This window comes from Centruroides sculpturatus, unplaced genomic scaffold (assembly GCF_000671375.1).
Source record: "Centruroides sculpturatus isolate CEXI.00-Female unplaced genomic scaffold, Cexi_2.0 scaffold736, whole genome shotgun sequence".
Classification (NCBI taxonomy): Eukaryota; Metazoa; Arthropoda; class Arachnida; order Scorpiones; family Buthidae; genus Centruroides; species Centruroides sculpturatus.
Genome location: NW_019385055.1, coordinates 169,531 through 192,383, shown reverse-complemented (window position 1 = coordinate 192,383; position 22,853 = coordinate 169,531). Strand labels below are relative to the sequence as shown.

Here is a 22,853-nt window from a genome sequence, read left to right as displayed (position 1 = left end):
TTAGCTAAAGAAAAATGATATTGCTTATCATTTAAATGCAAACACTGTTTACTATTCACTTATATTTGTACTTGGATCATTATTGTACTTTTTTAATAACAAATTTATCTTCAAAACACTCCAAAAATATCTTAAAAATTGCATTAATCACTTTAAATTATCATAAATTTGAATGGAAGAAATTTCAACAAAAGAAAAAAAAATGAATTTCTTCTTTCAGCAGTGCAGGATATGGAATTTGTACATTGAATCAATTGAATATTACTACTAATTTTATTGCATTATAAAGATTAAAACTATTAAACTTTTACTTATTGTACTGCTTGTACATTTTACATTTGACCTTTATTATATTAAAAAAAATGTTTTGTTTCAAGATCATTGCAAAAATTTTCTTTAAACAAAGCAAATTTGAGTTACCTGGTCTGTGTTACATATAAAAAATATATAAAACTGAGTATTCCCTACTCAATAAATGTATTGAAAGCATTGTTGCTGTTTGCTGATGTTTATAAGCAATACAATGAAAATATCATTTTAGTGTTTTTGTTTTGTATGTTGTTTATCTTTCAAAATAGCTATGCTGAAAAAGAAATTAAAATTTTATAGACCAAATAAGCCTTTATTTTATAAATGAAAATTGAATATTCTAATTTAAATTATTTAAAATTTTAATTAATATTATAAAATTAATAATTTCAGTAAGTAAGACATCAGATTTGGCGTTATCGGCTTTAGCCGGTCTTGCGAGTACAGAAGATTTTAAAGCAGTTACTCTGAAAAAAAGTAGTACAGCAGAGGGATGTGCCTTATTGCCCATAAAAGATGTTATGCTTGTGCAAATTAAAGGTAAATAAAAAAATTATTGCTAGTTTCATAAAATAAAATGTTAATATTGATATAAATCATGAAAATGTTTGCTTTCTGATAAATTTTCTCTAAATTATAGGTTAAATATATTATTTAAATAAAAAAAATGAACTAATCATCTAAAGTTAAACAAATAGTAACATCTGAACTAAATTTATATGTTATAATTACAGATATGGAGTACCTGATACATAGAAATTAACAATAATCAAATCTTAATTTACAATAAAACCATAATCAGTACAGAAATACATTGATTCTTAGTCAGAAATAGAGGAACTCTTCATGCATGTAGATTTAATTTTGACATTGATGTGGATTGAAAACAATATTATAACAATAAATCAAAAGTATTTACTTTGAACTAATATATTAATAAAAAAAATAATAAGTTTTGATGACACAATTTTTTATACACTTTTTTGCTTCTAAACATTTAAGTTAAAGGTTTCAATTTATTTAATCATTTGATAGAATTTCTATGTATAACGTCCTTTTGATAGAACTTGATAGACTTTACTTTTGATAACTTTGTTATATTAATATATGTATTTTCTGAGTATATTATACTTATGTCATCATTTATCTAGGTTTAGATTTTACTATCAGCTACAAAATTTTAATAAATATTTTTTGACTATATTTATTGTATGTATTTTATCAATAAACATACAATTGATTAATTGTTTCTCTATATTGAAATACAGGTGCTCACCTACTTATAAATATTCAACTTATGATCTTTTAGACTTATGAACAATTTGACAATACATTAGTTCAAACACCTTCACATTGGACTAATCAAAATAGTATAATGCATCTCAAAAACCTCTGGGTGCCCAGCAACAAAACTCATGGATAAATGTAAACAAATGTTTTCAGACTCCTGAACTCTGCTTTAGGTTTTCTGCTTTTCTTTAACTTTTTAACCTATCCCATGTTGAAATTTTTCTTCATTGTGTGTGGCTGCCATGTTGAATTTTTGTCAATGTTAAGCCTAATGAAAATTTTACATTTTTAAAAAAATAATTGTCACTATTGTATCTTCTGAAATTATCTTTTTATTTTTCACAAACAAAATAGTTACAGTAAACTCCTAATTATCCGGGCTAATGGTGGGGAGAAGTGGCACAGATAATCCAGAAACACAGATAATCCGAACTATAATTATTTATTTCTAAAATACAACATGTAGATTCGATGTAGATTCACCTTTTTCAAATTTTTCAATTAATGTTAGTTTTTGTTTTATAGTAAGTACAATTTTCTTTTTATTATATAGCATTTTAAGGGTACTTACCTGAAAATTAAAAAAAACATCTTATCTTACATAATTTTACACTAAAAGTATTTGTGGGAGAGTTATATCAAATCTTAAATTGTAATATGTATTATAACATGCAACTAAACGAAACTTTGTATAAATGTACTCACTATTGTTTTCTTCTCCGAAAAGAAACATCTGGCGTGAAAGAAGCAGCCTAACTAAAACCAGTCCAGCTGACTTCAGATACCCCCACCACCCGCTTCAAACGTCTAAATATGAACACGTGCACACTTATAGGATGTGTAAACATGAAAGCGAGCAACTATTTAAAAAATACATACACATATAATTATTTTTTTAAAAATTAAATTCATGCACGAATAATCTGCACACGGATAATTGGGAGTTTACTGTATATTAATAAATATAAAAACAAAAATACAAATTATATTTTGGAAGTTAGTTTTAATATAAAAATTATAACGACTAGCAACATCTAGTTCCAAAAACATACCAATACTGTAACGAGATATCTAAGGTCAAACGCTCGAGGTCAGAGTTCATACCCCAAAAATTGTTGGTAATAATGCAGGACAGGTTAAACACAAAATCGACTTTATCTGTTAAAAACGAAATTAGCTAATTGAACAGTTGTTAAACTAGTTTTACTATACAAGTTCCCCTTATAGCTTGAGGAGTAATACAATTTAGTCAATAGCAACAGAGATAAAGTAAGTATTCAGAGCTTAAAGAGTTAAATGGAATGTGAAAAACTAATGTTCAAATTTAAATTAAAACTCTATGTAGTTCAGCAGACATACGAAGCTATATCATGATGTAATTTGGAGGTCTACATTGATTGGATGGAATTCTATAGATAGTGCCAGAGCATATATTGCTCTCCAAGCATATGAAATTTGTTTTTCTTCTTTATAATTAATGCATGTTCCCATCCTTTTATTTTAAAAAATTTCAAGGACTTCAATATCCTGGATGACTTCATCTTCACAGGCTGTGCATATCAGCATTGCCTGGTGGAACAAAGCTTCTAGGTTAGCATTTCTCAAAGTGGGCAGTAACGCCCCCTTGTGGGCAATGAGTAAATATAGGGAGCGCTGGAGGCAGGATATTGAACAGTGACCAAAGGCAAAATTGGGGTCACTGAAAGTCGTTCCCTTTCCTCTGTTAAACTGATAAGAGGAAACATTGCGTTTAATGGTTTCCAGATGTTGAGAACAATGTATGGTAAGGGCACAAAGTGTGAGATTCATAGAAAAGTTTTCCTAAGAATATTTCCAATCCTTTCTCACACAAGAGAAAATGGGTTAAGTGGTGTTGAGTATAACTTTATGGAACAAAGGGGACAGTGGATCAAAAAAGTTTGGGAATTACTGCTCTAGGTCTTTATCAGAGGCATGTGTGGCTAGGATAGTGGATAGTTTTTCCTTGTCCAGGTCATATATTGATGTTCTCTTAACCTTAGTTTTAATGATCTAGTTGTAGATCCAATCTATGTTAGGTCATTGCCAATTTTGTAATCCGTTAGGGTTCACAAGATCAGCAGTGGAGCCTGAAAACAGGTGCCCAGAGCTTAAAAACATTTGTTTATGTTACCTTTAGATTTTGTCACTGAGCACTCAGAGGTTTTTTGAGATGTTATACTGTATGTCTAAAATTTAAATTTTATGCAGCAGATTAGTGCTTCAGAAATGTGTCCAAAACATAATAGTATATCTAGCAACAGAGATAAATTCAAGAGTGTCACTCTATTATCATGGAAGCTAAACTGAACATTATAAAACTGAGTGTGTTAGGTGGAAAAACAGTGTTTGAAACACCTTCTACTAAGCACTAGCAAGAGGGTAAATGTGTGAAACAAATTCTGTTAAGTACATTGAAGGATGAAACATTAACAATAAGTGGTGATTCTGTGTAAAAATGTACTTTCTAGGTTAATATTCAATTTAAAATCATTTTGACTCATGACAAAACCTCAGGAACCTAACCTGCTCTTAGGGGAACGTCTGTACATAAACCAATTATATTTTTTTAAAATTTGTTAAATGTATAATTTTGAATTGTTTTTAATTTTATTAATTATATTACAGGGAGAAGACACATTCAAACAAGATTAGTAGAACCAAAAGCAACCAGTATTAATCAAGGCGATTGTTACATTCTAGTCACACACAATCAAATTTTTAATTTGATTGGAAAATATAGCAATATTATAGAAAGAGCAAAAGTATGAAATATTTTTATATTTGGAATTTTTACTTTAAAATAAATTTTATTCTATATATAATTTAGGATTAAGATATATGGAATATTTAAAACTTAGAGTACATAAATGATAAATTTGCAGCAGGACAATAAGTTGTTGCTAAATTTTTTGGGAACCAAATATATTTATTGAACTGAAATGTTTAATAAATACAAACAGTCTGGCCATATTCAACAAAAAAAAACATTTATGAAATTGAATAACAAGGTTTGGAAGAATATCTGCAAAATTGAATTGAATCAAATAATATGAATTATAAATGTAAGATAATTCCATTTGTATACATATTGAAACTAATACTAGAATTTAAAGACAAATTCTGAACATAACTTATACAAACTTTAGAAATTCAAAGCATTTTACTGGTAAAATTTAGGGATTAATTATAAATATAAATAAATAGAAATAACTCTTGTATAATTGTATAAAAGTAAATTCTACTAAGAAATTCAACAGCAACTTATTTCTCTAATTACATGTAAAGCAAACCTGATTTATAGTAATAAACAAATGATAGTGAAAGATTTTAATCAAGCCATAATTGGCTAATTAATTTTAAAGATGTTATGTAATTGAGACTAAAGGTGGTGAATTAAATTTAATAATTAGAAATAAATTAATTTATTTGTAATTATTAAACATAACACAAGATGGTGACTTAATCACCTACCCTTAAACCAAGTTATGTAATATCTTTATAATTAATTAGCCATATTATAGCCAGTTAAAATCCAGTGGTATTATTTATAACTTATTTTTTCCTTTACAAACATAATACCAAGCTTTATAAACTTTTGTGATAAATTATCTTGAATCATTAAATGAAAATAAATAAAAACTCTAATTCATATAATATTAGATTATGACATTTTTAATAGAATATTAATAGAAAATTTCAGAAACACACAAAAATACTTTATAAGGTTTTGAATACCAGGTTTTCAGCCTGGTAGTATTATTTGTGTCTTAATTATTTCATCACAAATTAAATTGTTTAAAGTAATATAATTTATTTATTGTCTACAGATTTCTTGTACAAGGTCTGTTCAAAAAGTATCAGACCTTTTTTCTTCCGCGTAAACCAATGATGCGCGACAGGCCTCCTTCAGTGGAGTTGTGGAGGGGACAGTCATGCACAGCCCTGAATTTTTTCCCGCCTGCAGGAAGCGTCAGTCGTTGGCAATCGGCCTATGAGTGAGGTCATGTAGTGCGCTCTCGTCGGATTCCACTAAGCTGGAAAATGACTGAACAACGTGAGCAGCGATATTACATCAAATTTTGCCAAAAACCTTGGCGATACCCGAGTGTAAACCATTCGCAAGATTCAGCAGGCTTTCGGGGACGATCCTCGAGGCCAAAAAAAGCGCGGCAGGTCCGCAGCAATATCAAAGGTCATGTTGACAGTTTTTTCGACTCTCGTGGGGTGGTGTGTCGTGAGTACGCACCACAAGGCCAAACCATCGCAAAGGAGTACTACCAGGAGGTCCTTCGTCGTCTTTCCGATGCTGTGCGACGCAAACGACCGGATCTGTGGTCGATCAAAACTTGGCAACTCCATCGTGATAACGCATCCGCCCATTCTGCGCATCTGATTCGGGCTTTCGTCGCCAAACATAACACTCCTGTGGTTTGTCACACTCCGTACTCTCCCCATATGGCTCCGTGTGACCTTTGGCTATTTCCCAAGCTGAAAATGCCGCTAAAAGGAACCCGAATTTAGTCGAGAGAAGACATCGTGCAAAATCCGACGGAGCGGCTGATGGCCATTCCAAAAGATGCGTTCCAGCAGTGTTTCCAGCAATGGCAGGAACGCTGGGAGAAGTGTATACATTACCAAGGAAATTACTTTGAAGGGGATTAGGGTTTTGTACCTCAAAGTCAATAAATTTATTTTTACCGACCAAAGGTTCGATACTTTTTGAACAGACCTTGTATGTACAGTTTCATATATATAAAAGATTATTATATTAATATGGATGTGTAAGGTAAAGTTTTTGAGGTTTGCCATTCTTCTGACTTTTTTGAGATTATGTTGGTTTTAAAATTGGTTTTCAGAGAGATAGTTATTGAGGAGAGACTATTTTAATTGTAAGTATGTGACATTGTACTTAAAACTTAACTATCAGACAAATTAGATATTGGTTAACAGAATTTTTACATTAAGAATTAAAATTATGAAAATTTGAAAAATATATTTTAAAATATTTGTGTTTTTCTCCCACGATAACTGAATGCTAATTGAATAATATGATCAATGCAAATTAATCTGATTAATAGCAAGACTTTTAAAATGTTTACTAAATGTTTTATTAATGAAGCATACTATAATTGCAAAATATTGCTAATATAAAAGCTGGTGTGTGTGTGTGTGAGAATTCTTATAATTTCTGCAATTTTTGGTCCAGTATAAAATGATATATAAATAAATGTTTATTAATTTTAATTAATTCTTATCTTCTTTTGTATATTAATAAATTAATTAATTGGATCTGAATAGTAAGGTAACTGAAGCAAAAATCAAATATTGACATAAATAAAAAAAATATGTTCAGATTTTGTTACAACAAAGTATTCTGTGCAAATGAAGATGCTTGCAGTATGTACTGTAGATTAAAAATATCATATGTATTTAATAACAAAATGAGTAATGTATAATTAGTTTGTGTTATTTGAAACTTATCGATAAACCGTGTTAATCTCAGAATAACTATTCATAAATTTAATTATTGCTAAAATACTTTACGTTTCTAAATTCAACACTTACATCACCAGTGAGTTCTCCATTGAGTTCCTCTGTTGAACGATCCAATGTCACATTTTGTAGTTTTTAAATTCTTGTGTTGAGTGGTTGCTTTTTATGATGGCCAACTTAAGTAACGAGAAAGCATCAGTTGTATCTGTTTTGATAAATAATATTTCAAAAGGGATATGCAAAATTTACTACTTTTACAGAAGTTGCCATGTCGATTCGTTGAACACTCATGTCTTTTGGGCTATTGAGACCATTGAGCTCAACGGCGAACTCAATAGTCCATTTATAAATGTCGTTTTCTTACTGTTGAGTCAATTGTTGAATGTAGAAACAGTATACTAAAATATACTAAATAGTTGAATATACTAAAATAAAATTTTATACAGTAGATATACTGTAGAAAATTTTATTTTAGTATAGTTTGTTCACAAAATTATGAGCAATTAGCACGAGACAGTCGACCCCCCCTATAATTACGGTCCCTATAATTACGATTCCTATAAAACTACGAAAAAATATACGTATTTTGGAAATGTTGAGTCGGATTAGTGTAGAATCGATTAATTTTATGGAAGAAAACCTTTCAATCAGCCGTAGTCCGTAAACTTGACACGTGTCGGGCTGTGATTGGAACGACTTGTAAGAAATCGGATTCCTAATAAATTGGAACGTATCTATATCTTATAGGGGGGTCGACTGTACAGAATTCATTGCAGTATTATTTAAATGTTTAATTATCATTTTTATATTTGGTTTGTAGTTTTTTTTTTAATTTGTGATTGATCTAAATTTTTTGTTAAAAAATCATCTTTACCTTATCTTTTTTGAGAATGCAAGTTTTTATTTATTTATTATTTTTATTAGAGTGCTGAAATTGCTTTAACAGTGCAACAGAAGAAAGATTTATGTTTCAAAGGCACTGCAGATATCTTAACAATTGATGAAACAAAAAGTCCCTCTCCTAATGTAAAAGAAACTTTTTATAATATACTTGGAGGAAAAGAAAGCGATTGTTCTGAGGCAGGAAATCCCGAAGAAGATGAGGTAATNTAAACAAATATGATTAACAAAACACACCATGAATGGCAGTGACACCAAAGTAGTAAGTGCAATGGTGTTTCTCAACTTTTATGAGTTTTTAACCATCTCTAGTAAAGGAAAAACAGTTGATTTTTAGCTTTGTTTTGAGAAATAGCTCTAAATTTTTTCACTTTTAAATTTTACTCCTTTTTTTTGAAGGTCTTCAAAATTCAAGATAAGCTGATTTGGAGAGAGCTATTTCTGCAGAGGAATACATAAACTGTTGGTTCTTTTGACTTTTTGGTCTACAGCTCTGATGTGATCCCAACCACCTCATTCTAAGCTGCATTTGTATATATACAGTAAGACCCCTCTTAACACTGCCTTGCTTAACACTGATTCAATATAACATAGTCTGCTCAAAACCTTAAAAAAAGCTCAAAATTTACACTGATTTAAATTATTGCGGCATTTTATAGATTCATACATAATATGATTATTTACGAACACAAACCAATCAGAAAAAAGTGGCAAAAAGGTATGTGCTCCCTAAATCTATGTTTGTTTGGTGCAATTCTGGAAAAAATATAACATCATGGGTTTCATAGGCAATAACAGCTTTGCTTGGCAAGAATTAACTGATAAATGCACGAACGAAGTGTGGAAGAAGTTATGGCTGAAGGTATTGAAGAATTCTCAACGAGAAGAGCCTATCATTGTATTGTTAAGTTGATCAAACTCAACCTAATGAATACAGCAGGATTAGGAGATGTAGATGAACAAGATATTGAGGAGTTATCGCAGGTTTCTGGTGAGAGTCTTACCAACGACGACCTTCAGGAACTGGCAGAACAAGGAATTCATGTAGAACTGAATAGTGATTCTGAAAATGAAGAACCCAAAATATTTCTCTACAGATTTCCTTAGTAAAAATTTGGTAACGATAACCAAAATTGTTGATTAAATTGTAGCAAATGATCTAGATTTTGAAAGGAGTGCAAAAGCAAAACAAGGCATTTTGGATGCGATCTTCTGCTACCAACATTTGCTTAAGGAAAGAAAAAGTGACAAATGAAACTTCACAACTTTATTGCGAAAAAAAACAAGAATTTCAGAAAAGTCAAGACCTTCATCACACAAATTGAACTATTAATATAGAAAAAATGAACTAATTAATATATCATTATATCTTTCTGTGTGCATATGTTTACATTATTTAACATATTTTTATATTAATTTATATAATAATACAACTTAAAATTAGAGTAAAATTTTTTTATTTTCGGTTGCATTTTCCCCTATCCCTATATACTCTGTTAAAATGGTCTCGTTTAACGCTGTTTTGTTTTGTGCTTTGTTGTCTAGGAACGCATCCCCCACATTATGCGGGGTCTTACTGTATTATATATATATATTCTTATATAAAATCTTGTAAGATGTCTGCTGTAACTCAAAAATATTTGGATATTTTAAGTTTGATAAAGCACTGAATAATCAGCATTTTTTTAGGTTTTTTAGAAAAATGGATATTTTTAATAATGTAATTCATTCAAGCATTATTTACTTTATCTTATTTTAAATATAAGATAAAGTAAATAATGCTTGAATGGAGTAGATATACTTTGGTTGTTTCCATACAAGTACAAGTTCATCATCAGGGAGACATGTTGAATTTTTATAATGATGTATTTATGCCATTAAAGTATTATTTTTTCATTTTAATTTTATGGAGTCAAAATTTATAAATATTTTAAAAGTTTTTTAAAACAAAATACAAGTTTTAAGATTATTATTTTTCAGATATACGAGGCATTCATTATCGACACAAATATGGTATATTGTGTTGAAGACGATACATTGTCACCGTACCAAGAATTCTGGGGTAGTCTACCTAGGATAGAAATGCTACAACCTGATAAGGTTATTTTTTATTATTATTATTTAGTAATTTGAAAAAAAAAGTGAACTTGTTTCATTGTAGTTTTGAAGACACTATAATTTGTTAAATATTACATATAATATATAGTGTCTTCAATTTTTTAAACTCTGTTTTGAGAATCCAAGTAACAATACTGTAGTATATATAAAGTGTGGAATTGGCAATAAAGTATTGAATGTTTTTCTGTATTATTCTGTTATATATTTATATTATTTTAGTCAATAAAATTATAAAAGCAGGAATTTAAAAAATTTTAATACTTTATCTAAGCATATATACATATAGTATGGCATTACTTTTAATACTTTGAATGCATTGTGTTACAAACTGCCCCTATTTAAAACTGTTTACAGTGACATATTGTTTGCAAATTTGATTAAAAATTTATCCTGTAATTTATGATATGGTATCAAAAACAATGAAACAAGTTTGCTAACTGATGTCACTCCCAGTAAATTTTCATCTTTCTCCAAGATAACACGACAGTTTTAACACAGTAAACACTGTCATGTCAAATAAGGTGGCTTTTCGGATTGAACACTGCATTGTCAGACCAGCGGACCTTATCAAAGCATCCTCTGATATTTTTTCCATACGAGTTCATAAAACTCAACCCTTTAATCATCATCTCCATCATCCATGCAATGTAGGTCTTCATTTTTGGTATTTTAGAAGTCTTTTGACACTCTTTTGACTGATTTTCAACTTACAATAATCTATGAATTGATTTTTGAGGACTGTTATTCCTGTTTAAAGATTTTTTGAGTTGTTCTGCCTTTGCAAAGCTAGTTGCTGTTACAGGAATCCCTTTTCTTCCAAGATCACTGAAACTTCACATTTCTTCAAACTTCCTGATTAGTCTAACAATGTTGTGTCTTTTGGGCTGTTCTTATTCTAAATTTGGCATTTAACAGATGAGTAGCTTCACCTATTTTATTTTTGTAATAAAATTTTAACATGGAAATACTTTGCTCTTTGGTTAGGTAAGAAAGAACAATGCTTTTTTCAGCATTTAGAGCTCTGAAACAAAAAATTAAAAGTTAATTAACATCATATATACTATACACCTGAAAAAAGTGTATTATTCATGCCTTGCTTTCTATTTTGATGTTGTTAAATAATATCAAAACAGACATATGGATCTGTTAGACAATTTTTTCATAAAATAATGAGTCAAAAATAAAATTTTCATTGTAAGTAAGAAATTTGTGTTCTATCAGTTGTGAGCTGTATTTACATTTTCTTGTTTGCTTCTGTAGATTAATATATTTCTAATGAGTCATTTCAGATCTTTTAATATACTTTCTTTACAATAGATTTATTCTATATAATTAATAATTAAACCTATTTTTAAAATAATACATATGGTATAAGTGTTAAAACAATTTTATATAGTGAATGTTATATATAATACTAATTGTAATTTTCAGGTACTGGTTTTTGATTTTGGAAGTGAAATGTATATATGGCAAGGGAAGACTGCACCTTTCGAGAAAAGAAAAGTTGCGGTGGTGTTGGCAAAAGAATTATGGGAACAGGGCTACGATTATTCTGAATGCGACATAAATCCTCTCAATGCTAGTTTAGGTAGATGGCAAGTATTATCTCAGAATAGTTAGAATAATTGCTACAGTTTTGTATTAGTACACAAAATGATTTTATATTTACAGAACAAAAAATCTCTCTAAAGGGATCTAAACGTCCCGATTGGGCTATTTTTGCCAAAATTAATCAACATATGGAACCAGTCTTATTTAAAGAAAAGTTTTTTGATTGGCCAGATTTATCTCGAATAATAAAAGTGAAGAGTCAAGAAACTGATGAAAGCAAGGTTTGCAGTTTTAATTTATTATGTTGATAATGGTTAGTTATTAAAAGTAAACTAATTAGAGTTTGAACACAGATATTGTCTTTAACATAGTCATTTCATTTAATTACAGGTATCCCTTATTTAGCATGATTAATTAATCTTTTCATTCTACCTTGTATATCAAAATCATGCTAATCAAATCGAACGATCACCAAATGGGTGGTGATTGTGCAGTCTGATTAACAGGATTTTGAACAAATTTTCAGTTAATAACAAATATTTTAATTTTAATTTTGTCATCCATAAGAAAAGCTTCATATGATAAAAATTTGTAACTAATTTAAAAATTAAATTAAACCTTAGAGCTGCTTACCTTCATCAGACAAAATTATACTTGATCCAGTTTGTTTTTTTTTCATTTAATGCATGCAGAACACAATCATCATGTCAATGACACACAAAGATTTGTTGCAAGTTCACAAGTTGTTATTTGTTCATTTTTAACAATTTCTTCCTGAAATTTTTTTTTCAATAACTTTTGGGTACCCTGTATGTTTTGTATTCTTTAGTTTAAAATTTCCCGAGTGAAACTTTCAAAACCACATTTGATGTGTCCGATGTTTAAGAGCATCTTCCTCATACTCTGAGTATTTTTTACTGTTTGTATAGCATTATATCCTTTAAAAAGCATTCATAATATGCTTGATACGCATTTTATATGCAGACATTTCGATTTGATTTTACACAAACAAAATGTGAAGTAAAGTTTTGAAATTAGCTTCTAAACAAAGAATACAATATCACTTTAGCAGTAGCATGTTAAATTTCACAATTATCATAATTAAACTACATATCTATTGGGTTGTTCGGAAAATAATTTTGTTTTTTTTTTACCACTAGACGGGACGGATTAGTCGTATTTTTCCCACCATTTTCATTCTAAACCGTATTATCATTATATATTTTAACAGCTAGAATTTTAAGACGTATTTGTAAAAAATTTTGTTTGATTTTGTGCAATTGTTTATTGTTTGTGTCCCATCAAATATGGAAGATTGAAAGCAGCATTTTAGGCATATTTTGCTCTTTTATTACCGAAAAGGTAAGAATGCTGTTCAAGTGAGAAAAAATTGTGTGATGTGTATGGAGAAGATGTATTGACAGAACAACAGTGCCAAAACTGGTTTACAAAATTTTGTTCTGGCAATTTCAATACTGAAGTTGCACCACGTTCTGGATGGCCAGTTGAAGCCAATGAAAACAAAATAAAGGTACTGATTGAAGCAAACTGCCGAATAACAACACGTGAAATCACTAAGAGATTAAATTTGTCAAATTGAACTGTTTATGATTACTTGAAACAAATTGGTTTCGTTTCAAAGCTTGATATATGGGTTCCACATGTTCTTAAAGAGAAGATGCTCTCTTTGGTGGGATTTTAAGGTAATTTTTTTTTTTTGGAGCTTTTAGCAGACAATTTAACAATTGATTCGAAAGTGTACTGCCATCAAGTAAACAACTTGAGTACTATCATCAAACAGAAAAGGTGGCCAGAATTGATCAACAAAACAGGTGTAGTGTTTTATCATGACAATGTCAAATTTCACACAAGTTTGGTAACTCGTCAGAAACTGTTATAACTTAGATGGGACTTGCTATCACATCAACCATATTCATCAGATTGAGCACACTCAGGTTATTACTTGTTTGGGTCTGTACAAATTTTTTTAACTAAGACATTTACTTGAAGTGGCAATGTCAAAAATCACTTGGATCAGTTTTTTGTAAGTAATGATCAAAACTTTTATGAATGTGAAATCATGCTACTACCAGAAACAATGACAACAGGTATTTGACCAAAATGGTCGCTATATAATTCAACAAAATATTTATTTATTATAAAAATATTGTGTTTTTCCCATGGAAAAAAAACCAAAATTACTTTCCGAACAACCCAATATATTGGAAATCACCTCAACATGAAAATAAAAAATTCACCATTACCTTATTTGCTGAGAAAAACATATCTGTATTCAGTATAGCTGTTAAACCATGTTAATTAAAACTTCTGTTGTGTACATATATAAAAGGATTTCCACAATTAATTTTGTGCGTTAATCAAATCCTGCATTAAGCAATGGATACCTTTATTTAAAATAAATTTGATATTCACTATTTTAAATTAATTTGTTTATAATTTTAAAGAATCCATTGAAAATTCTTGAGATCACTGTAAATGATATCATGTGAGACTTCGGGAGTCGTTACGATGTTATTCATAACCCTTTAGTCTGTCAGGTGGTTAAGGCTCACTCACTTTGTTGATGGATGGCTTTTTAGTATGTCATGGGGATCGCAGGATCCTTCCAACATCAGGACTGACACCAGCTAGGGTAGAAGTTTTGCGCCCTAACTTCATGATGTTAGGATCTAAACATTAAACAGAGGGCTATATTCTATTGAGCAGGGAGGAGTTGTGAGTAAGTTCCGACCATAGTAGGATGAATGTCCGTACTTAACTAACAGAGGGAATCAACAGGTTAACAAACAACAAATAGAATTTAACGAATAAAATAAAACAAATAGATACATAAATCGAGATACATAATATAACCTATCATAAATCGAGCCTATGTAAAATACTCCTCTAAATGCGAGAGAGAGAGAGAGTTACAATCAGTTAAAAATAATGATAATATCTCTGTCGATCAAACTTGGAGAATGCGGGAGAGTCAGAGTGGGACTATCTTTTTCTAATTATTATGGCAGGTTCAATCTGGTCATGGACTGCAGTTAATATGGCAAATCTCTTCTTCTGTAGACTGCCTATCGTTTATGGCACCTTCGTATTATGGAGGACTGCCATCACTATGGCAAGTTCTTTTTGTCTTGGACTGCCTTCCTCTATGGCAGTGTCTAATTTTTGTGGACTGCTTTGAACTCATGAATTTTTCTCCTTTTCATTCTAAGTTTACACCAATCAGAACAGATGTTTGTCAGATATGAGCAATAACAACTTTCTAGGGAAAGTTCTATTTCCTTTTCCCAAGACAAATTATGACTTTTGTCTATTTTATCGCTAAAATATTACATTGAAATTATTAATCAAGCAGGTAAATCTAAGACTGTAACCAGCATGTGTACCAGCATGTGATAAATAAAACGATTAAATTTTCAAATAAATTGCTCTCCACTCTCGCATTCTCACAATCATGTTATATGGATATAAGCATTAAAATAAACACATGATAAAAGTTTCACAGAATAAAAGAAACATTTTTTTAAGCTCATATTTTTCTGTTTTAGTCTGATGAAGTACTTAATTTGAAGCCGTGCAATACCAAAGAAATGATCGAACAGAAACCACCAGAACCTGATCTCGTCCTGGAAGGAAGTCATCTTGGACGAGGAACGGAATATTTTGATTCGGCTGAGCGAAGACATTATGAAATTACAACGTTGGCAATAAAAATATGGCATATTTTAGAATACGATCATAATCTCCTACCAGAATTGAGTTACGGACAATTTCACAATGGAGATACGTATGTTGTTAGATGGCAATATATGATAACGCAGACAGGTTAGTATGGATTTTCTAAAACTAATAATAAAATTAAATGTTGTTCAAAATTTTCAGAATATATAGTTCAGTTTTACTGAAATTTTTTAAAGACATGGTATTAACTCAAACCAAGTTTATATGCAAACTGTTTACAAGAAACTTTGACAGTAATACTAAATATGTTTTTTTTGATAACACTGTTTTGATGAATTAACTTCAGCAACTTCAATTCCTCTTTTTTATATANGAAAAATTTATTTAAAATAATCATTTTTTAAGTTGTTTAAACTATTTTTAAAGCTTTTTATTAATAATATTTCTTATTTTTATGTTAACTAAACATATAATTTCTGATTAGAGATGCATAACCGTAGTTCAAATTATGTCGGTTTTTTGGATGAAATTTCTAATGTTTTAAGGAAATTTGTTAAATATTTGAGTATTTTCGAGATTTTTATTCATTTTTATACACATTTCTACACATTTTAACGATTTTTAGGCTTTTTTTTTTCTTGTCAGAACACTCGAGGAATTCATTTGGGAGTTTGATTCTATTTATGAATTTTAAACAAGTTTAAATTTATGTACACAGTTTATTTAGTTGTCAGAACACTCGAGGAATTCATTTGGGAGTGTAATTCTATTTATGAATTTTAAAATATAATTCAAATTTTTAAACTATAGATGATGTCTATAAGTTATTGAACAGATTAAAATGCTTAATAAAACAACTAATCATAGATGCATCAAATACAGCAACTCGATAAAACTTCTTATACAACAATCCAATTTTGTGTTCTTTCCTCATTGATAGATAAGTTTTAATGGTTCTATTCCAAGATTTCCTTTCCCAGGGCTCATTCTTCTGAATTTCTTTTTGGAGGGATGTAAGGAAGGGAAATTTGTGAAATAGATTATTGATATTGCAAACTTGAAACATTGGATGGTGGAGATAGTGGTTTGTCTCCCAAGATATCCTGCAAAACACTTGGTGAGAAATCAGTTTCAGATTGGATATCGCACATGTTACTAAAGATGCCAGTAGTTTCACAAGAAAAAACTTCTTGAGTTGTTATATTCACTGTAAAAAACAATTACTTCAAAATGTTATGGTTTATGCTTTATTAAACACATTAATTTATCAATAAATTGTAAATACCTTGTATATGCAGTATAATTTTATTATAGTCTTTTTGGGGCTGATTTATACTGATAACATAAGTGAGAATAAGTAAATAAGACTATAGCTGGTGGAAATTTTGGTTTTATTGACTCTGGGATTAAAAGGATATATATATTTTTAACTGTTTTAATATAAAAGATTTATTAATTATAATTATTATTGTACATTATTAGTGATTCATTCAGTGTTATTTTTCTGCTCCTCTTTTTTAATGCCATCAATTTAAACAATTGTACAGTGAAAAAAAATTGAAATGATGATAAAAATTTAAACTTTAAAACATTGTTTAAACTGCAGGTTGAGGCCGATAGGGCACAAGACATTTTTTACCTGATAATGATAGCTATAACTGAATCTCAAAATACATTTTGCTTATTGTAAGGGGCTCTATGGGGCCTGCTAATTCTGAGATATTGTTATCATTTAATAAGTAGATTCTACTATATTTAATGTGAAAATTTTTTTAATAAATATATATATATATATAATATAGGTAGAGATTTGTCAGGACAAATGTCCAGACATTCGTTTGTTGGACGTGAAAGGTGTGCTTATTTCTTCTGGCAAGGAAGTGAATCCACAATAACAGAGAAAGGTGCATCTGCCCTCATGACAGTAGAACTGGATGAAGAAAGAGGACCACAGGTATTTATATTTATTAATAATGTCTTTTGGGTAATTTTAAAATCACTGCTTTTTTCCAAGATGAGTTACTGCAAATATTTTTACTAATTGTTTTTACATTTATAAATAAATTTTGATTTTTAACTANGTGAAAGTGCTGGTGGAAGTGAAGGAAAGAAAGCAAAAAGCAGTGAATAAAAATTTTAAAAATATATATATAAAAACAACACTAATTTTTTTATCTTTTCTACGTTATTTTTAAGTTATTGTTACATTATGTTATGTAACTTAAGTTTTAGTATCATTTCCCTTCTCCCTCTCTTCCGCCACCAGTTTACATCTCCACCATCATCTATCCTCGAAGGTAAAGTGCAAATAAAACTACATTTTTTTTTTTTAATCAATTATTATTCTATTATGGTTATTTATACATTTACAACTACAAAACACATTTTTCAGTGTTTTCCTTACTATAGTTATTTTTTTTTAATGTACTACTTAGCTTTAATTTGGAGTGTGTTTTTCGTGTTGGAACAAATTTTTTGGTTTTACATGTAATTGTATGGGAAAAAATGATTCACCTTATGACATTTTCATGATACAATCTCAGTTTTGGAATGGATTAATTTTGTATCCTGAGGTACAGTACCACTGTATTAAAGTATATTTGCTGGTACATTTTTGAATGTTTTGTTGGTGTCATTTAATGAAGCCATTACATCAGGTCATGCATTGGTTCCATCTTCTATTTCAGAAGAATAAATAAAGAAAGGAATCATTAACAGCATGGTTTGCCCAAACCGGAAAATAAAAAACAATTATACTTTTTACTTGCATAAAATTTTTTTATTGTTATTGTTTTATGTTAATTAAACAAATTTTCAATTAGTTTTCATTATTCCTTTTTTAATCAGTTCCTTTAAATTTGTCCTTATTAATGTGCATTCCTTTAAAAATAACTGTTTAAACTGTAAATCTTTGATACAAAATTTTTTTGAAGTTAAATATGCCTATTTTGGCATGCATACTCAAAAAGGTTTGTTACTCCTGGATTAAAGTAATAGTTATTTCTGTAACTTGGAATGTCTTCTCTATCCCTTTCATTTCAAGTTATATAAAGTCAAAATGTATGTTTTCAGATATACAAAGTGCCTTGTACAGCTTAATTAATAAGTTAAGACATATAAATATTACAATAAAGCTTAATTATTGAAGCTTTTTTTTACGCAATGTAGTTTTATTTTCAAACTTTGACATAATCATTATCATTGAACTCTGTGAAAACATTTATCAGCTGTTGCTCAGTGATTGCATTCATAATACTAATCCTAAGATCATCCAAAGAATGAGGTTGTGTTATATATAATGGAAGTGACAAAAAATATTCATTATTTATGCTTTCAAATGTTATTTATTGTAAGTCTGTAACATTTATACATCTTAAATTATTAAAGTCTAAAACTGTAAAATGACTTTTGAAACACACTTTGCTTATTCAAGTAANTTCAACATTTATTTGTAAAGAATTATTCAATTAAACATTTAATGCTTAATAACAAAATTATTGATAATATTTAATAGTTTTTTTGCAATACTTGGAAATTATAATTAAATAAAAATATTGTGTTATTAATTACAATTGTGAACCGCCAGAGAGGTCGGGAATGGTCGCACCTCCCTTTCCTTCACTTGTCAAGATGGCTGTGTTATAATAATGGTCCTGACCCTCGGGACCATTATCGTAACATAGCCATCTTGACTCTAGGTTGGTTGAGTGGAGGGAGAATAATCGGGGTTGACGATAAGGTGTAGGCAGTATATGAGTAAAGGAGTCTACCATTTAACAAATAAAACAAGAATTTATTAAAATAGACAAGATTAACAAAAACTACAAAAACTAGTCTCAACGCTCCTAAGAGCTCGAGAGAGTTTACATGGGTTTCCATACCTCTTTGTAAGTTTCCACGAGGATTCGAGTTCATTAGTTGCACAAAAATATCAAACGTGTATTTAGGGTAATCCAAATTGGCACAAATATAAAAGTTTGCGAGGTTCGGAATTTGCAGCGAGTTCGGAGATTTAACTAGACGATATCTGATGACATCAGTCTGGCTTTTGTTAGGAGACTCCCCCGAGAGGGGAAGAAAGCATCTTTTACAGCTTTTTGCTGGGAAAGTCGGTCCTGGGATCCTGGGACCCAAAACAAATGATCGAATTTGGATGCTATCTATAAACTTTTGTGCAAGTTGAGCTGCAAGCTGTGTGAGAACAATAGAATGTTGATAGTTATGAAAGGAGGGTTTAAACATTCCCAGCTAAGATTGTTTTTTTTTCCAATCTGTTGTGTAACGAAAGTAAAAATAATTAAATTTTTGGATTAATAAAGTTCTGGATCTCACACAATTAATTTTAAGGGTCTGTCTGGATATGTTGGGCCCATTCCTCCCCATCTGGCAGTCGCAATATTAGGGTCTGCTGAACCCATAATGGGTTTGCAAAAAAAGAGCCCTCTTAGTGTTCACAGAACAGATAGTTAAAAGAAAAAAAAAACATTAAGAACATTTTATAATTGTATTCTGTAATTATAAACAGTAATACTTTTATATTTTTTTGAATTTCATTTTGATCTCTAGGAGCATTAATACTAGCACTTCCTAAATAAGTTATTCGATTAAAAAGTGTGCATAGTCCATCAGATGATGATGATCTAGAAAGAGTACCTATTGAAAAAATATATTAAATTATTATTGTTTTTCATCATATTCCTGTATTCAGTTTTCAAAACATTTTCAAAAAGCTAAATTTTATCTCATTGATCAAATGAATATTGACTTGAATAAAATCAAGGCTATAGAGTTGGAGTCAAAGTTGGAGTTAGAAGCAAATTCATTGGAGTCAACTCCTCTAGAAATGAATTCACAATGCCAAGCTGCAAATATATCATTTTGTTTATTTATATTATCAATGTTTCTGCAAGCCAGTTTTACCTGGTCAATCAAATATTTCTCTTAAAAGTATTTATCATCTTATTTTACTTGATATTCAAAATTATTAATTTTTAAAAAATAACCATATTATAGAACAAATATTCAATTAAGTTTTATACCACAAGTGATATTTTGTTGTTTAATAACAACTAAGGTTTGTAAGGAAGTTTTTAGTAGATCCAGCTAATACTGTAGATTGACCACCTAAAATTACTTTATGGAAACTAAGAACACTGCACTATCATATTTTTGGTTAATTTTTGCTTGGAACATTTTATGGAAATAGTGAAAAAAATTTATTTTTCACTATTTCCATAAAATATGAACTACATTTGTAAATAAAGATGTTTGTTTAAATAGTCTAAAAACTTGCAATAAGTTTAACTTTATATGTATAATAGTTTTGTACATAAAATTATCATCAAATTGCAAATATTTTATTCAAACATTCCTAATCTAATATGAATGTCTATATATTTTCAATATGACTCATTATTAAAAAAAAACTAAATCAATTCACAATTATTAGATAAACAAATTAAGTGATTTTTTAAAATAAAATTTTAAGCATTATTTATGTAGTATACTGAACTATTTATTGTATGCTAAATAATCCATAATTAGTTGCTTAATCAAAAAAGAACATTTATACAACCATTTGAAAGCTATGAAAAATTAATCAGAACATATATAAACCTATTTAAGTATAATAGCATAAAATTATCACTTAACACTGACATTATACAAGTACTAAAACATTATTATTTCACAATCATTAACTTTATAAAATTACCATAATGTAAATATGCACTTTAAGTAAATTTTTGAATTATTGTCATTTTTAATTTTATTGTTTCTCATTTCATTTGTAAAAAAATTGTGCAGAAAATAAATGTTTAATTTCTAAAAATAAACTGTCTAATTGCACTAAATTTTTGTTCACCTATGTAATCTTATATCATAAGTTGTTATTTTTTATTTATTTTATTTCTCAAAAACACACTGTGGCCAGGTTGGCCTTTTACAAGCATCTTAAAGCAAAAATCAATAAAACCAACAAAAAAGAATAAGTAAAACAAAAACAGGATGCGAGCTGAGAAAGAAAATTACATTCTACCTCAAGTCCAAAAATTAATTGAGAACAAATATCACTATGGCTTAAAGTTTTCTCCTTTTTTTACATTCTTTTTGAAGATTTCATAACTTGATATGTTATGTAAATCGTTGCACAGACTATTCCAATAAAAGATTAATTGAAAGATCGGTGCAGATCTCCCCACCTCTAGTTTAACAATTGGGAGACTATATTCACGAATTATATGAGTATCTCGTGTTGATCCGCGACATTCTCTTATACCAATTCCAAGGAAGCCGTTTTCCTTTTTGCCCTTTATATATTTGAAACCCTCCAATAGAATCTTTGTTGTAAATTTCACTAATCTTGTCAATATTATCAGTGCGGTAGAGTTTGGATACTGATTCCATAAAGTTTAAATTGTGTGTAACAATTTTGTGCCATCTAAAGTTTATTAACTACGTATAGAGATGCGGTTTCCCATACAACAATACCATATCTTATTTTAGATTCAATGCAAGTGTGGTACAGCCGTTTTGATAGTGATGTACTTAAAAAAGCTTGAATTTTCTTATTTATCCCAGTATACTTTGCCAAGGAAAGTGCAACATCATCTATATGTTTATTCCAGTGCGGATTGTCATCAAAAGTTACTCCCAAAAACTTAATAGCATTTACTTTTTCTATGTTATAATCAGTTATTTCAATTTTTAGGTGATGTGGATAGATCATTTTATTCCTATTTGCAAAGCGGAGGAATTTAGTTTTATTTTTGTTAATTACTAATCCATTCTTTTCCATATAACTATTTAAAGTTTTTAAAATGTGATTTAAATTCTCCTGAAGAATTATAACATTCATATGAGAATCAGTTATCACTAGATCGTCAGCGTACATCGGTATATTCTCTTTTGGTATATAGTTAAACAAACCATTAATATATATATTGAAAAGTAGTGGACCCAAGATTGAACCTTGAGGAACACCCTTATTTGGCCCAAAAGAGCTAGAGATAATCTGTCCAATTTTTACAAAGTAAATTCTGTTTGACAAGTATGATTTTAACCAGCTTAGAGTAGTCCATCTTAAACCAGCAGTTTGTAATTTTTGATACAAAAGTTCATGATTTAAGCTATCAAATGCCTTTGAAAGGTCCACAAAAACTGATACAGTAGAACCTCGAAAACTCGGCCTAATGTGGACCGAAGGGTGGCCGAGTTTGCGAAAATGCCGGGTTATCGGGAATGGGGTTAAAAAAGGATAAGTATGCGTGTTTCCTCAGAAAATAGTGTACTGTACTTGTATGTATTGTTAACTTGAGAATACAACAGAGAATAAACTGCCCAAATACCCTTAAACAAAGGAAAAGTACGTACTTTATGAAGGCATAGAGCCTTTATTACATGAAAATGAAAATTAATGAATACACTGTGTACAGTAATTTACCTGATAAGACAGACCTCAGAAAAATACTTTA

The 22,853-nt window shown here is 29.4% G+C and overlaps 2 protein-coding genes across 2 annotated transcripts in view; both read left to right on the top strand.

Moving 5' to 3' along the window:
• The window catches only part of LOC111634006, a 120,281-nt gene extending 108,347 nt beyond the window's left edge, over positions 1 to 11,934 (top strand). Inside the window, exons 17-22 of the mRNA XM_023378675.1 lie at positions 703 to 849; positions 4,246 to 4,382; positions 8,038 to 8,217; positions 9,994 to 10,113; positions 11,563 to 11,726; positions 11,803 to 11,934. Of these exons, the coding sequence (XP_023234443.1) occupies positions 703 to 849; positions 4,246 to 4,382; positions 8,038 to 8,217; positions 9,994 to 10,113; positions 11,563 to 11,726; position 11,803 (749 nt within the window). The 3' untranslated portion in view covers positions 11,804 to 11,934. The remainder of the gene's footprint in view (positions 1 to 702; positions 850 to 4,245; positions 4,383 to 8,037; positions 8,218 to 9,993; positions 10,114 to 11,562; positions 11,727 to 11,802) is intronic.
• LOC111634025 (supervillin-like) lies at positions 11,871 to 19,851 on the top strand. The gene is made up of 4 exons (XM_023378703.1): positions 11,871 to 11,963; positions 15,249 to 15,525; positions 17,184 to 17,335; positions 19,729 to 19,851. Exons 1-4 carry the CDS (start codon positions 11,871 to 11,873, stop codon positions 19,849 to 19,851), a joined length of 645 nt encoding a protein of 214 aa, XP_023234471.1.
• The last annotated feature ends 3,002 nt before the right edge of the window (positions 19,852 to 22,853 follow it).